Source organism: Falco biarmicus, chromosome 11, assembly GCF_023638135.1.
Source record: "Falco biarmicus isolate bFalBia1 chromosome 11, bFalBia1.pri, whole genome shotgun sequence".
Taxonomy (NCBI): Eukaryota; Metazoa; Chordata; class Aves; order Falconiformes; family Falconidae; genus Falco; species Falco biarmicus.
This window is the reverse complement of record NC_079298.1, coordinates 12563916-12577632: the sequence shown is the minus strand read 5'-3', so window position 1 is coordinate 12577632 and position 13717 is coordinate 12563916. Positions and strand designations below refer to the sequence as shown.

The window sequence follows — 13717 nt, the reverse complement described above, 5'->3', positions numbered from 1 at the left end:
GCCCCCGAGGTGCGAGGCGGCAGGAGGAAGGGCAGCAGCAGCCGCCGGCCCGTTCGGCGGGCGAGCGGTGCGTTCCCCGAGGCCCCCTCCCAACAAGCGCTGCCGTGATTTGGCAGCCGTCCGGCTCCGGGCCTGCCTCGCCGCCCGGCATTGGTTGGGCGCGGCCGGTGCCTGCCGGGCCCCCCGGGAGGTGACACCGGCCTCCGCCCCAGGCAGCCGGTAGCGGCGGGCGGCAGGTCGCCGCCTGCGCCGGGGGGATGAAGCTCTCCTGGCTGGGCGTGGATGTCTCCCGGGTGCTGCACTTGGCTGCCGTCTTCTGCCTGACCTGCGTGCTGCTGAAGGCCATCCAGCTGTACCACCGGCGGCGGGAGCTGCTCCGGGCGCTGGCCGACTTCCCCGGCCACCCGACCCACTGGCTCTTCGGCCACGTCCAGGAGGTAGGGCGGGAGCCGCTTCCCACAGCGGCCGGGGGGATGCTGCCGGTGGGACTTGTCCCTCTGCTCTAGGAGAGCTGCTTCTCCTGGTCCCTGGGGAAGGGAAAGACGGGCATCCTTTTCCTTGGCCATCCAAACCGCGCTCTCAGCGTGCGATGCCTGGAGAGCTGCCCAGGCAGGCCGCTGCAAAATGCGTGGTGGAAAGAGGTGGCAGCTGGCTTGCAAGTAAAGCAAACGATAATATAAGGTGGCTTGGGCCAGGATGTAGCCCGGCATTGGTGCTGGAGGCAGCTCTGTCCCGGGGTGGGCTCTGCTGTCACCTCTGTGCTCCTGTGAAAGCCAGGGCAAGGCCACAGCAGCAGCCCCCGCCACGCTGAGCACCTGCGCGCCACTGCCAGCACCCAGGGCATCTTCTGCCCCTTGCCACCTGGTGTCACCTCCACGGCTGGCCAGGTGGGCCAGGCAGCGCACGGGCCATTCCGAGTCACACTGAAGCCACAAAATGCATCCCAGGTATAGCATCCAGCACAGGGGCCACGCGTCTTTTTAAGGTTGCGTTACAGCCATGACTAACTAAACCCACATACACAAGAAGCAAGCCTTGCTCCGGGCACTCGTGGTGCGGGTGACTGATCCCCAAGGTATGCGCTTGCCCGCACAGATCGGGGTGACCGCCTCTTTGGCAAACATTTCCACAACTCACTGGCAGCTTCCTAAGGAGTAACTGAGCTGCCTGGTGCAAAAGGCATTTCCATGCATGCTAAAGCCTGCTTAAAATCACCCCGACCGCTCCTGGGCTCTGCTGATGCCCTGCTTTGGCCAAATCTGTGGCGCATTGAATAACTGGCGCCCTGAAAAGTAGCTGGGAAATCTGGATGGGACCTCCCAGGGCTCGTCTCTGTGCCATGGCCGCCCCAATTTTCCTGTGCTGGATGCTGGACGGGACGGGCAGTCTTTTGGCAACCTAAGCATGAAGATGGGCCAGGTCAGGGCTTCATTGCGCTGCCAGTTAGACTTTAAAACAGCAATAAATGAAGTATGTTTGCCTGTTTATCAGTGGTGACTATTTGTCTTGGAATAGGGTTTAACTGTTTGTGTCCCATCGTGGCTGGGTTGTTCATGGCTCAACTTTTACCACAGGTGGTATTTTCTGAAGAATTCCTGTTGGCAAATTTAATCGTTTGCTGATTAAATGCTCCTGAATTCCCCAGAGCCCAGCAGTCCATTGAGCCAGTGAGGAAACTGGCAACACTCTGGGCACATACTGAGTACAAAGTTTACATGCACCTCGGAGGGTGACCTGAGAGCTATATTCAGGGAGAGCACTGACGTTTCCTCTTCTGTTGCTTTAAAATTATTAATTGCCAGTTTTGATTCAGACCTGTTTAGTATCTCAAATATATGCTTTGGGTGGTCTTCTGGGAATACATCACTTTGTTTTAAAGAGTTCTTAGGTATTAGGCTCCGCTTATCCGAATCACTTGGTAGAAATTGCATTAAAGTATCAGGAGAGGTTGTGTAGAGCTGTTCAGCCTCACTGCAGCAGCACAACTTAGTTAAAAGCCAGAGTGCCATCCAGAGTGCCAGCGAGCTGGCTGAACCCACTTCCCATGGCCACAGTTGGTGGGAAGCAGAGGAGCAGGGTCGCTGCCCCATGGGCGCAGGGGGGCTGTCAGTTCCTTGGCAGCCCTTTGCCTGCATCTGCCCTGTCCAGGCAGCTGCTGGAGGAGAGCCAGCCTGGTTCTGAGCATGGCACTGCTTCATGCTCACATTCCAGCTCCCGTGTTTTCTGCTTCATTTGCTATCGATGCATAGTCATTAAAAGCGCCTTTAAGCGCCTCTTCCCAGATGCTTTTAGTGTTGGATCCACTTCAAAACTTGCATTTCAGCATGAGATCAGGCCTTCCTTAGACCTGCGTGGGGATTATACTTTTTTTTTCAAGCCCCCAAGGGAGGAAGACGTAGAAGTGGTGGTCTTCCCTGCAGAGCCTGGTAGCTGGAGCCCTTGTTAAGAAGCAGGAGCTTTCCTTTCCTGTTCCTCCGCAGCCTGTAGCACTTTACAGCCTCTGGCTGCTCCAGGAGTGCTTGGCACAGCAAATAGAGGTTACTCACCTTGGGGGTAACCTCTCCTCTCAAATAAACCCATTCCACCCTCAGCCAGCTCAGGGACAGTTGACCCTGAACCAAGGCTGGCGCCCCCAAAACAGGATTGGATGAAAAGGCTTCTAGCGTTAGGACTTCTGCCAGTGAGGCTTACTCAGCATCTCCCAATTACTTCCATTTATGCTTTCTGTGATTTTGTGACGGGAGGAAGCACAAGCAGCCATATCAAAGGGACTTTCACATGTTCAAATATCACTCAGCTAAAGGCACCATGCCAAGCCCCGCTTCTGCTGGCATTGCTGAAGAGGTGGGCGCTGGGGGATGCTGCCTCCTTTTACTCCAAAACTTGATCCCTGCAACCAGAAAAACTGATGGTTCTCTTTAATAAATCCAAAACCTTGAACGTGAGCAAGAGAAGTTGAACGATAACGTTCTACCATAAGTTATAACCGGATGTAGTTCATCATTCTGCTGGATGCAGGAGACACATGAGAGATGCTGCAGGGACCCGCCTGGCCCACAAGGACAGGGGCTCAGCCTTGGAGCACAGAGCCTGGATGTGCCCCTACACAGCCTGTGCAGTCCCCAGGTAGACACTACACAGCTCCTGCGCATCCTCTCCAAGATAAGCCTGACATGGGCGATCATTTGAGCACCAGCCATCTGCCGGGTTGAGAAACACTAGCCAACTAAAAGCTGAGCTGAGCTAACTCAGCACCAAAGCAACTGAGCAAATATTCACTTGACTCAATCGATAGGGTGACTTTGTGGCCGATTTCTGCACCAGTGTGTGGATGTAATGAAACTTTGAGCTTCAAGTCAAAGCAGCAGCAGCTATGTCAGCCCTAGCTTACTAAATCCTTCCCCTTGCATATTGTGGCAGAGCAGTTTCTGTTCAAAGAAAAGAGAATTCTTCACAGTCTTGTCTCTGTGATCTTTTTTTTATTGTTTCTGACTTTGGATCTTTCCATCGGTCTTTCCACTTGTTCTTTGGCCGTTGCCTTGTTTAATATGCAACGATGCTGGCTATAAATGCAATAAAATGGTGATCACTTTCAGAGAGTGAACCTGCCAGTGCTGCCTATACAAACACTGGTGCTCACGTTGCTCCTCAGGGTGCAGCTTCCAAGGACCAGAGATGAACCTTTCTGGGAGCACCAGCTCTTCATTGCCTATTAAATTCAATTCCTGGAAATCAATGAAATCTTAATCTAACATTGTTAACCAGCATCCCCTCCTCTGTACACTCCGTTGGTGACTTTGGACTAATTCTATTGCATTTTACCTGGACACTGGCCTTTTCCACCTAAACGGCTGGAGGAAGCTGTGGCCCAGGTTTCCCGGTCAGGAGGCATCGTTGCACCAGGGCAAACACAGCAGCGATGCTGTTGGTTGCCATGAAAGTGCTGCTGTATTTTCTTGTGACTGCAGGGTATTAATTGCTCTACCATGTGCAAGTGAAAACGTATTTGCGCACCACTAAATGCAGATGCTGTCTGAGGTAAATCTGAATCTTCTCGGGGGTGACCATGGAAACAGAGCAGATAACATACAGGCACTGATAGGCACCACCACTGTCCCTAAGGATATTCTCCATAGTTAGGGCCAAGTGATAAGGAAGCATTATTTTATATGAGGTTTAAAAGTAGCAAGCACCTCTACTTCTTATGTTCTGTAAACTCAGAGGGACAACACCTTGTTTGCCATTACCTGGTTTTATGATGTAGAAAGACCTTGAGCTTTTTAAGACGGTGTATTGGGAGATTATTTGGTTTTTTTCTCTGAATCTGTGTATTCTTTCTCTTTTTACTTCTCCACAATTAGTTCCTCAAGGAGGAGGAGGTGCTGGACAAGGTGGAGATATGGGCACAGAAGTACCTATATGCTCACCCTGTGTGGTTCGGAAGTTTCTCAGCATTCCTGGTTATCACTGATCCCGACTATGCCAAGGCTGTGTTGGCCAGAGGAGGTGAGGAGATGATGCCTTCAGCTGTGGAGCAACAACCACAGCCTGCAGATTTCCCATCCCAGCCTAAAAATGCACAGCAAGGCAGGGTTTCACAGAGGGGTTGCCTTGCACAAACCATCTAAAGGCATGGAGAGATATTCCTCCTTCATGCCGTGCCCTGGCTGCTTCAGGCACAGGGCTCCAGGGCTGACCAGGGCCCCTCCAGATCACTTGTTGGCAAATCAAACTTCCTCAAGTGATCCTTGAAGAGTTGCTTTCTTAGTGCCCAACCCCAGCGAGAAGGCGGCAGCTGGGAGCTATTTTCTTGGCTTAGAGCCCTGGCTCCTACTGCAGGGAAGTATCTGTAGTGCATCAAGAGAGAAAGGTGCTTAAAAGTGTCGTCTGGGAAGTTTAATCATTTATCACACAGCACAGACTTTGGACTACCAATATGATATTTTTTCCAGTCTGGGCGCTTGCTTTTGTACTTGTTTCTTGCTGCTGGGCCAGGCAGTGTTGTTTTGTTGTGAAATACTGATGAACTCTGCAGGGATGCCACCAGTTCTGCTTTATGCCTAACAAAAACTGAGAGCCCAGAGGGAGCTTGCAGTTGCAAACCAGTGTGTTGATGCTACTGAAACATTTACAATTTTCTTTTCTCTTTCTTTGTGATTTTTTTACAGATCCCAAGGATAACATCAGTTATAAACACCTTGTCCCATGGATCGGTATGTATTCCCAGGGCTTTGCCTACCAGGGATGATTCTGAAGTTAGTCAAGAACATGCTATAAATAAACAGCATTGTACTTGGTTCTTGACGCAGTTATAGCTAAAAGCTTCCTGAAATCATTACTTTTATTGAAAAAGGTGCTAAATAATGCCATTTTTTGTGATTTGAGGAAGGAAAGTTCAAACATAGTCATATATATAAATGAGAACCACTTATACGTCCATAGATAGCAAAGGGGAGAAGCTCATAGTGGAGGACTGGTGGAGAATGCATCTGCTGATCTGAACTTCTCATCTCCATCTGTGTGGGTGTTTCTTTTTGGAGGCAGTGCAGTATCATTTCAGTGAGCAGGGCTCTGCTCAGCCCTGGGAACCCTAGAGCTGATGGCAACATTTGGAAATACTGTCTCGTAGCAGCTCAGACAGTGGATTTAATCATGCTCCTCGCAGGCAGAGGCTGTGTCCGCAGGCAGGTGAAAGCAGCCTGCTTGTGCCCAACAAAACATGCCTTGCCTGTGTTTCCCCAGGGAACGGGTTGCTGATCTTACATGGGCCAAAATGGCACCAACATCGAAAACTCCTGACTCCAGGGTTTCATTATGACGTCTTGAAACCATACGTGACCCTGATGGCAGAGTCTACTAACGTGATGCTGGTAGGACTCATATCTGATGCTCCTCTCTCTGCCTTGTTTTCTCTTCCCTGATCCTGACTGGGTAGTGGGTAAATGCTGGAGCAGAGTTTTCTTGCAGCGCCCTTGCTCACAACCTGGTAGTTGTAAGGACAGGCTGTGTCCTGGTGGTCAGGCTTTCCGAGGCACCACAAATCCCTGCCTCTGCCTGTGAGTTGGAAGGAATGAGCAGGTTGAACCTCCCTGCAGGGGCTATGTCTCTGGTACTGCCTTGGGCTCTGTGGCTGAGATTTGAGGATTAATGTTACTACCATCCCTAAACTGTGCATGATCTCGCAATCCCAACCTCAACTTCTTGTAAGGTGTTTTTGTAAATGAAGAATTGAAGTAAATAAAGGTTCATAATAAACCCCCCAAAATAAAAAGGTTGGAACAGAGCTTTACTGTGACCTAAGGTTAAAGGGTATCATTTGCTGTCAACATACCCATGACTGGATTGCAATCACTGCCTTGCCTAACACACAGTGAAACTGCGCTGTTCTCCCATCCATCAGTGCTGGACATGATGGAAACCAGTGTGAATTACAGGTGAGGGGTACCAGGCTTTGTGTACGTGGACCAGCAGGAGGCTGCATGCTGGATCTGTTCTTTCTCCTTTGCCTCCCTCCATCCAGCCTCCCCAGAAACTTCCACATGGTTCCTGACTGTCCTCCCTCCCACTGGCCCAGGATGCAGCCAGGAGCCAGGGGCTGGAGAGCCAAGAGAGCTTTTGCAATGCACACAAGCCCCTGGCAGTTTGTCATTCCTTGCAGACAATGCACAGTGCCTATTGTGGGAGCCGATGCCACCAGGTGGCAATCGTTGTATGTGTTAAGGACACGAGTCTGGCCCTACGAGCCCACTTCCCCAGTTCTGTAGGAACTCAGATATGACTGTGCTCCTCCATCTCCCTTTCTCCGCTTTTGAGTCCACTGGTTCCTTACAGCCATGAAGGGACAGAGGATTCAACATCATTTCGTGTCTGCCAGGCAAGAGAGACGCTATTTATAGTTTCTTTAGGGATCCCCTATATGAAAAGTTGAGCAAAAGCTCCTAGATTTTATGCTGGAAAAACACAGTGACAGAGCATGGGATGGAGGAAAAACCTGGGTCAGAAGTTTGCATCTTAAGCACCAAACTCATATGTGCTTGAGAACAGACTTGGTGAAGCCCAGTGCCGACATACACTGCGCTTGTGCAGGGAACATGCTGCTCCCCGAGACAGGCTTTGGTAACACACCCCATCACCCAGGAATGCACCCATCCTGGGCTTCTCCAGGGTGCCCTTGCCCCAGGGTCCAGTGTACCAGGGCCCACCGCTGCCAGAATCTGACACTAGCAGCTGCCTGAGGCAAGTCTTGTATTAACCACCCCACTCTTGGCTTCCCTTCTCCAGGCTTTTGACAGCAACTAGAGTCTCTTCTTTCCATTTCTCTGGGATGTATCCCTAGCTGAGCACTCGTTTAACCAGAGGGTAACTGCAGATTGTGCAGAACTGTCCCTTGCCTTCTCATTTCTGTCTCCTTTGTGCCCTAGGATAAATGGGAGCAGTTGATCACAGACGGGAAACCGGTGGAGCTCTTTGAGCATGTCAGCTTGATGACTCTCGATAGCATCATGAAATGTGCCTTCAGTTGTCACAGCAACTGCCAGACCAGCAGGTCAGTGCTGGCTGTCCCAAACCCTGGCAAAAAAAGTTTGCACCTCAGAAGGGAAATGGGCAAGTTGGTTGTCATGAAGTTCCCAAACTGACAAACTTCCACCACTCCCTCTCCCCAGGGAAAACACCTACATCCAGGCGGTCTACAACCTATGCCACATGGTGCACCAGCGCCTCCGCATCTTTCCCTACCACAATGACATCATTTACTGGCTCAGTCCCCACGGATTTCAGTTCAGGAAGGTCTGCCAGCTCGCTCATGACCACACAGGTATCCCCTGCCTCCATCTTTTGCCAAACCTTTCAAACAGGATGGGTGATGGCTGACCAGAGTTACCTCTTTGCCCACGCCATGATCCTGCCTGGAGGCTCAGAACTGGGATCCAAGCAGAGCATCAGCTTGCAGCAGTGGTCTGATCTAGGCATGAAGCAAGGGGGTCTCACAGCTCCTGGGTTATTAAACTGGACTAACGGAGGCATTCCTCTTTGGGAACACTCCTGTTAAATGGCCAGACTCCTGAGAGAAAGGATGGGTGCTGCAGGCAACACTGATGCAAGGAATGATTTTCCTTTTCCAGCCCAGGCATGATTTTAATGCAAGGGTAAAGTAGGTGAGGAGTCTGTGGTGGGCAAAGAAGTTTGCAGAAAAGGATGGCAGTGTGCACAGCATTTGTTGCCATGCTGCTGAAAAAGCCAAACTGCCTGGGATACTGAAGCACACGTATTGGACTGAGCACTGGTCACCCCCTTGGGTGAACTTTGCATTCACAGGGTGAGTTTGCAGCTCAGCACTCCTGCCTCTGCTGAACCTTTAACTCTTTCTTCCCCAGACAAGGTGATCCGTGAGCGAAAGGAGTCCCTTAAAGACGAACGAGAATTTGAAAAGATCCAGAAGAAGAGACATTTGGACTTCCTGGACATTCTGCTGTGTGCCAAAGTGAGTGGCGAGGAGTGGGTGTGCGGTAGGGCAGCAGGGTGCAAAAGCCACTCAGTCTTTGCAAGGGTCTCACAAACTACCAGAGACCCTTAGGACTGCACACACCATTAAAGTTAATTGGCCCAGCTCTGCCCATTTGAGGAGAAGCTAAGGTGATCCCATTTCTCATCCTGAAATGCTGGTAGTGTCTATTGGGGAATACAACATGCAGAGGGATTTCATAGTCCTGGTGGTTTAATATGGGGTGATAAAGGAATTTATAAGTGAAGGCAAAGGGGCCCTGAATTCAGTCTAAACAGATTGATTTTGTTTATACATATCCCAGGAGCATCACCACCCTGCTTTGCAATAGCTGGAATAATATAATGGTCCCTCCTGGGATATTGTATTTTATATATTTTACGTATAAATATAGATATATAAACTTACTGAGTCTACACTGTCCCTTCATCCAACTTATTCACCAATGAACTGGATGAAGAGCCAGAGATCCCTCTCCACAAATTTCTGAAAATACCAAACTGGGAGGAGCAGCTGATACACCAGAGGCTGCGCTGCCCTTCAGCAAGACCTGGACAGGCTGGAGAGCTGGGCAGGGAGGGACCTCATGAGGTTCAACCAAGGCAACTGTAGGGTCCTGCACCTAGGCAGGAGCAACCCTGTGCACAAGTACAGGATGGGGCTGACCTGCTGGGAGGAAGCTCTGCAGGGAAGGACCTGGGAATGCTGGTGGACAGCAAGGTGCCCATGAGCCAGCAGTGTGCCCTGGTGGCCAAGACAGCCAGTGGGATCCTGGGGTGCATTAGGAGGAGCGTGGCCAGCAGGTCAAGAGAGGTGATCCTCCCCTCTGCTCTGCCCTGGTGAGGCTGCACCTGGAGTGCTGTGTCCAGTGCTGGGCTCCCCAGATCAAGAGGAATGGGAAACTAATGGAGAGGGCCCAGTGGAGGGCTACACAGATGATGAGGGGGCTGGAGCATCTGCCTCGTGAGGAAAGGCTGAGAGAGATGGGCCTGTTTCGCCTGGAGAAGGCTGAGAAGGGATCTTATCAATGTCTATAAATATCTTGAGGGCGAGTGCCAAGAGGATAGGTCCAGGCTCTTTCAGTGGTCCCCAGCGACAGGACAAGGGGCAACAGGCATGAAGTGAAATACAAGAATAATACATATTCCGCCTGAATATGAGGAAAGACTTCTTTACCTTGAGGGTGACAGAGCACTGGAACAGGCTGCCCAGAGAGGCTGTGGAGTCTCCTTCTCTGGAGATGTTCAAAACCTGCCTGGACACAATCCTGTGCAGCCTGCTCTGGGTGAAGCTGCTTTAGCAGGGGGGTTGGACTGGGTGATCTCCAGAGGTCCCTTCCAGCTCCAACCATTCTGTGATATCTGGGCCACTTTAATATATATATATCACCTATATTAGCTGTATTATCTCTATTATCTATTTTTTTATATTTTTAATATATTTTACATATATATATATATATATGGGCCACTGAAAGTGTCTCCTGACTGTTAGGACGAGAACGGAGCTGGACTGTCTGATGAGGACCTGCGTGCCGAGGTGGACACGTTCATGTTTGAGGGCCATGATACCACAGCCAGTGGGATCTCCTGGCTCTTGTACTGCCTGGCATCACACCCCGAGCACCAGGCACGGTGCCGGGAGGAGATCCGGGGGATCCTGGGACACCGGGAGACACTTCAGTGGTAAGGTTGCTTTTTTCAGCTGGTGACTTTTTTCCCCATCACTGCCATTTCTAAGTGAGCAATGCCTTCAAGGCTTGAAAGCTGGGGTGCTAAAGGCTGCTGCATGCACAGGGACTTCATAGGGTGGAGCACATACTGCATCCTTTAGCTAAATCTGCCTCCCTGCCCTTCAGGGCTTGTATTACTGGGGCAAACACAAGAAAAACCACTCCAGACCAGGAGGCCCATGCTGGATGCCGTGCCAAGACCTGGTCCGCCAACATTGCTCTTTGCTCCGTCCTGTTTTCTTGCCACAGGACATTGTAGTCACAGCTTTTCACCTTTTGCTGTCACTTTGCACTTGAGCATGTTCAGAGGTTGTTCAGAAGTGTCCTGGGGTCCCCAGCTTGCAGCAGCCTGTGGTTGGACATTGTGGGTCCCTCCGTATGCCCCATCTGTTGCAAGGGGGTCTGCGCAGGGGGCTGATGGCCATGGGGCAGTGGACCTCCCAGTGCAGGGCAGCAGTGGGAGTGTGGGCCTCAGTCTGCCTCTGTCCTGGCAGGGAGGACCTGGGCAAGATGACTTACAGCACCATGTGCATCAGGGAGAGCCTTCGCCTTTACCCACCAGTGCCTGGTGTGTCCCGGCAGCTCAGCAAACCCATCACCTTCCCCGATGGACGCACCTTGCCAGAAGGTCTGTAAATCCCATTGCTGCTTCAGAAAATTGTGCGTTTGGACATCAGCTGCATCCTCGCTGCCTGCCACAGAGCAAAGGCAACAGCCCTGCCTCTGTGACCTGCTCCTCGCCGGCGCAGATGTTTCAGATAGGACTGTGCAGATGTTGGCCTTCTGTTGATAGACTGAGGTCTGGGCTGTACAGCAGCATCCCTGTGATGTCCTTCCTGCCACTGTCGCTATAGGGCAGTTGTGCCAGTGCCCAAAGCCCCTTCTGTCCCGGCCAAGCACAAGTTCATGGTTCACCCATTCTGGCAAACTGCAGGCACAGGGGGACAGGGAATGGTCCCATCCCAGCTTGCGGCACTGAATTGCCCTGTGCTGCTCCTTCCCTTCTCTGATTTGGCACACAGACAGGCGGTGTTGGTGGGGGGATGATGCACCTATGGTGCCGGTGCCTTCCCCATTTCCACCGTTTGGCTGCTTACAACTAAACGAATGGAAAATGTTTCATCTTCTCTGAAGCCAATGACAAAACCCTCATAGGTTTCCAGTTGACAGATAAGACTGTGATGATTTAGTCAGACCTTTGTGTGAGTATGCTGCAACTTTCCCTTTAGGTTCTTTGTCAATGAGCTCTTTTCTTCTCTATTGCTTTACAGGCAGTGTCGCCGCAATAAGCATTTATCTCATTCACAGAAACCCTGCAGTATGGAAAGACCCTTTGGTGAGTTTTCTTTTGCCCTTCTAATAATTTTTCCCCTTTGTGCTATGCCTCTTCCAATGTCCCCTTCACCTGTTAGCAGGAGAGCAGAGCCCCTCTTGCTCCCAACAACTTTGCCCATGGGAACCACACTGGGATGTGACTGCCTAGCGTTAATCTCTGCCAGCTGCGGCACAGGGCAGTTAGACCCCAGCATTAGGGCTGGGTGCTGCACAAACAGTAAGACAAAGTGCTCCGAAGAGCTTGTTGTAATATCAGGCAAAAAGATGATTTTTTGCTCAGCCTACAGGTGGAGAATTGAATCCCAACTCTCCAGGATTCATACCTGTGTCTGTTTTATCCTGGCAACACCTTTGCCAGGCTCAGTGGAAAGCAAGGGAGTCTGGTGTATGAGTTTCAGCCCATCTAAGAATAAAGTCTCTCTCCGGTGGGGTTGTTCAGAAATTATGGGGTGTCACATTTTTGAAAATACTAGTCAGTACTGTGTTTCTTAAATAATCACTTTTTCTTGCTGCGTATTCTTAATTTCCAGGTATTTGACCCTTTGCGGTTTTCCCCAGAGAACATCTCAGGCAGACACTCTCACGCCTTTCTGCCTTTTTCTGCTGGAATGAGGTAAAGTGTATTGAACAGCGAAGGGGTAGTGGGGAAAGAAAGCATGCATCCCCGGGAACTGCTCAGCCCGAGAAGTGTGTGCTGCTGGTATAATTGCTACTGGAGAAACACTCACAGAGTGCTTTCAGAGACCACCGTTTGAGGTCCTGGCCCTGCGATGTTAAACAGTTCATGAGCATATAAAAAGCATTTATGCCAGAGGGACTCTGATACCAGCAGGCAAAATAAGAAGGCAGCATTGCCAGGCCTCGCCTGGGCACAGGGAGCCAGGTCCCAAAGCCGTGGAGCATCGTCCTGGCATCACGCAGGGAGCCTGCAGCATCCTGGGCTCACTGCTCTCCTCCTCTCCTTGATACAGAGACCTCCATCCCACCCCCCAGGCCTTTGATTCCCCCTTCTCCCCTGCTCCCAGTCCTTCCCTTCGCCCTGTGCTTACCTCACCAAGGCAAACACTTTGCAGATCCGCTCCTGCTTGGAGACCCACCACCTTGGCTCTGCCTGCCTCTCCTTTGGCTTCCCCATCCCTCCTCCATGCTCACCGAGCATGCATCCAGGAGCTCCCGATGCTCCCCCAGATTCCCCCTGCTCAGCCCATGCCCCTGCTTTTGCTACCCAAAACACTGCCTGGGGCCCCTAGAGCTGCAGAGGGGAAGGGTTGTGTGCTGGTGGGAGAGGGCTGGGATCTGACCATGTGGGTTTGCTGTGCCCACTGCTGAGGTGGAGTGGCTGAGCTGCTGTTTTACCCCAGGAACTGCATCGGGCAGCAGTTTGCCATGAACGAGATGAAAGTGGCGCTGGCCCTGACCCTGCTCCGCTTTGAGCTCTCGCCCGACCCTGCCAACCCTCCCTTCAAAATACCTAGGATCACCCTTCGCTCCCAGAATGGGATTCACCTGTATCTAAAGAAAATCGGCTGATGCTGGAAAACAATCTGCCTTTGCCAGAGGGAGGGACCAAGCTGATGATGGGACAACGTTACTCTGGGGTAAAAGGTGCAAGGCAGGATTTGTGGATGAGGATTCCTGATCTCTGTGCTTCTCCTACCAGCTGAAAGCCCCTTGTGTCCTGGGCCTAGGTAGCCTGGATGGCATTGCACAGACCCATTGCACTCTGCTCTGAGCGCTAGTCTCCAGCAGCCAGGTGTGGCCATGCCCCTTCACTGGCTGCCCTCTTGCCCTGCCGTAAGGGCTGACCTGACCTGGGAACATCTGCAGGTCCCAGCATCTTCCTTTTTACCAAATCCGGCCTTTGCACTCATGTCCTGGCCTAATCCATAACCATTCCCAGCCCTGCTCCATCATCAGTACCTTCCTCAGTGCGTAGAGGTCAGCCCTCCTCTCCTGGAGCAGGGACAGCCCATGGCAGACCTGTCTCTTCTCGCACTTCATGTGTTTCTGTTTTGTTGAAAGCACTGAGTCCAGTTTTGAAAACTTTGAAATTCTGCCTAAACTGCAAAATATTCTGTAATTTTTGTGTTAATAAACCAGTAATTATTCCTGTAACAGCAGCTGCATCTGTTTTTATTGTGATGCTT

General features: G+C 51.3%; 1 protein-coding gene across 1 annotated transcript; it reads left to right on the top strand.

The window, feature by feature from the left end:
* The first annotated feature begins 110 nt into the window (after positions 1-110).
* LOC130156701 (cytochrome P450 4B1-like) lies at positions 111-13685 on the top strand. Its single transcript, XM_056355361.1, has 12 exons — positions 111-437; positions 4362-4506; positions 5169-5213; positions 5743-5870; positions 7422-7546; positions 7665-7816; positions 8376-8482; positions 9998-10188; positions 10730-10863; positions 11507-11571; positions 12101-12183; positions 12932-13685. Exons 1-12 carry the CDS (start codon positions 258-260, stop codon positions 13098-13100), a joined length of 1524 nt encoding a protein of 507 aa, XP_056211336.1. The 5' UTR covers positions 111-257; the 3' UTR covers positions 13101-13685.
* Positions 13686-13717: the final 32 nt, after the last annotated feature.

What these genes read in the sequence shown, in the direction of transcription:
- LOC130156701 (XM_056355361.1), top strand. Translation starts at nt 258, where the DNA reads ATGAAGCTCTCCTGGCTGGGCGTGGATGTCTCCCGGGTGCTGCACTTG. An exon ending in ACACCTTGTCCCATGGATCG is followed by an intron (nt 5,214 to 5,742) that starts GTATGTATTCCC and finishes GTGTTTCCCCAG; the next exon opens with GGAACGGGTTGCTGATCTTA. An exon ending in AGCAACTGCCAGACCAGCAG is followed by an intron (nt 7,547 to 7,664) that starts GTCAGTGCTGGC and finishes CCCTCTCCCCAG; the next exon opens with GGAAAACACCTACATCCAGG.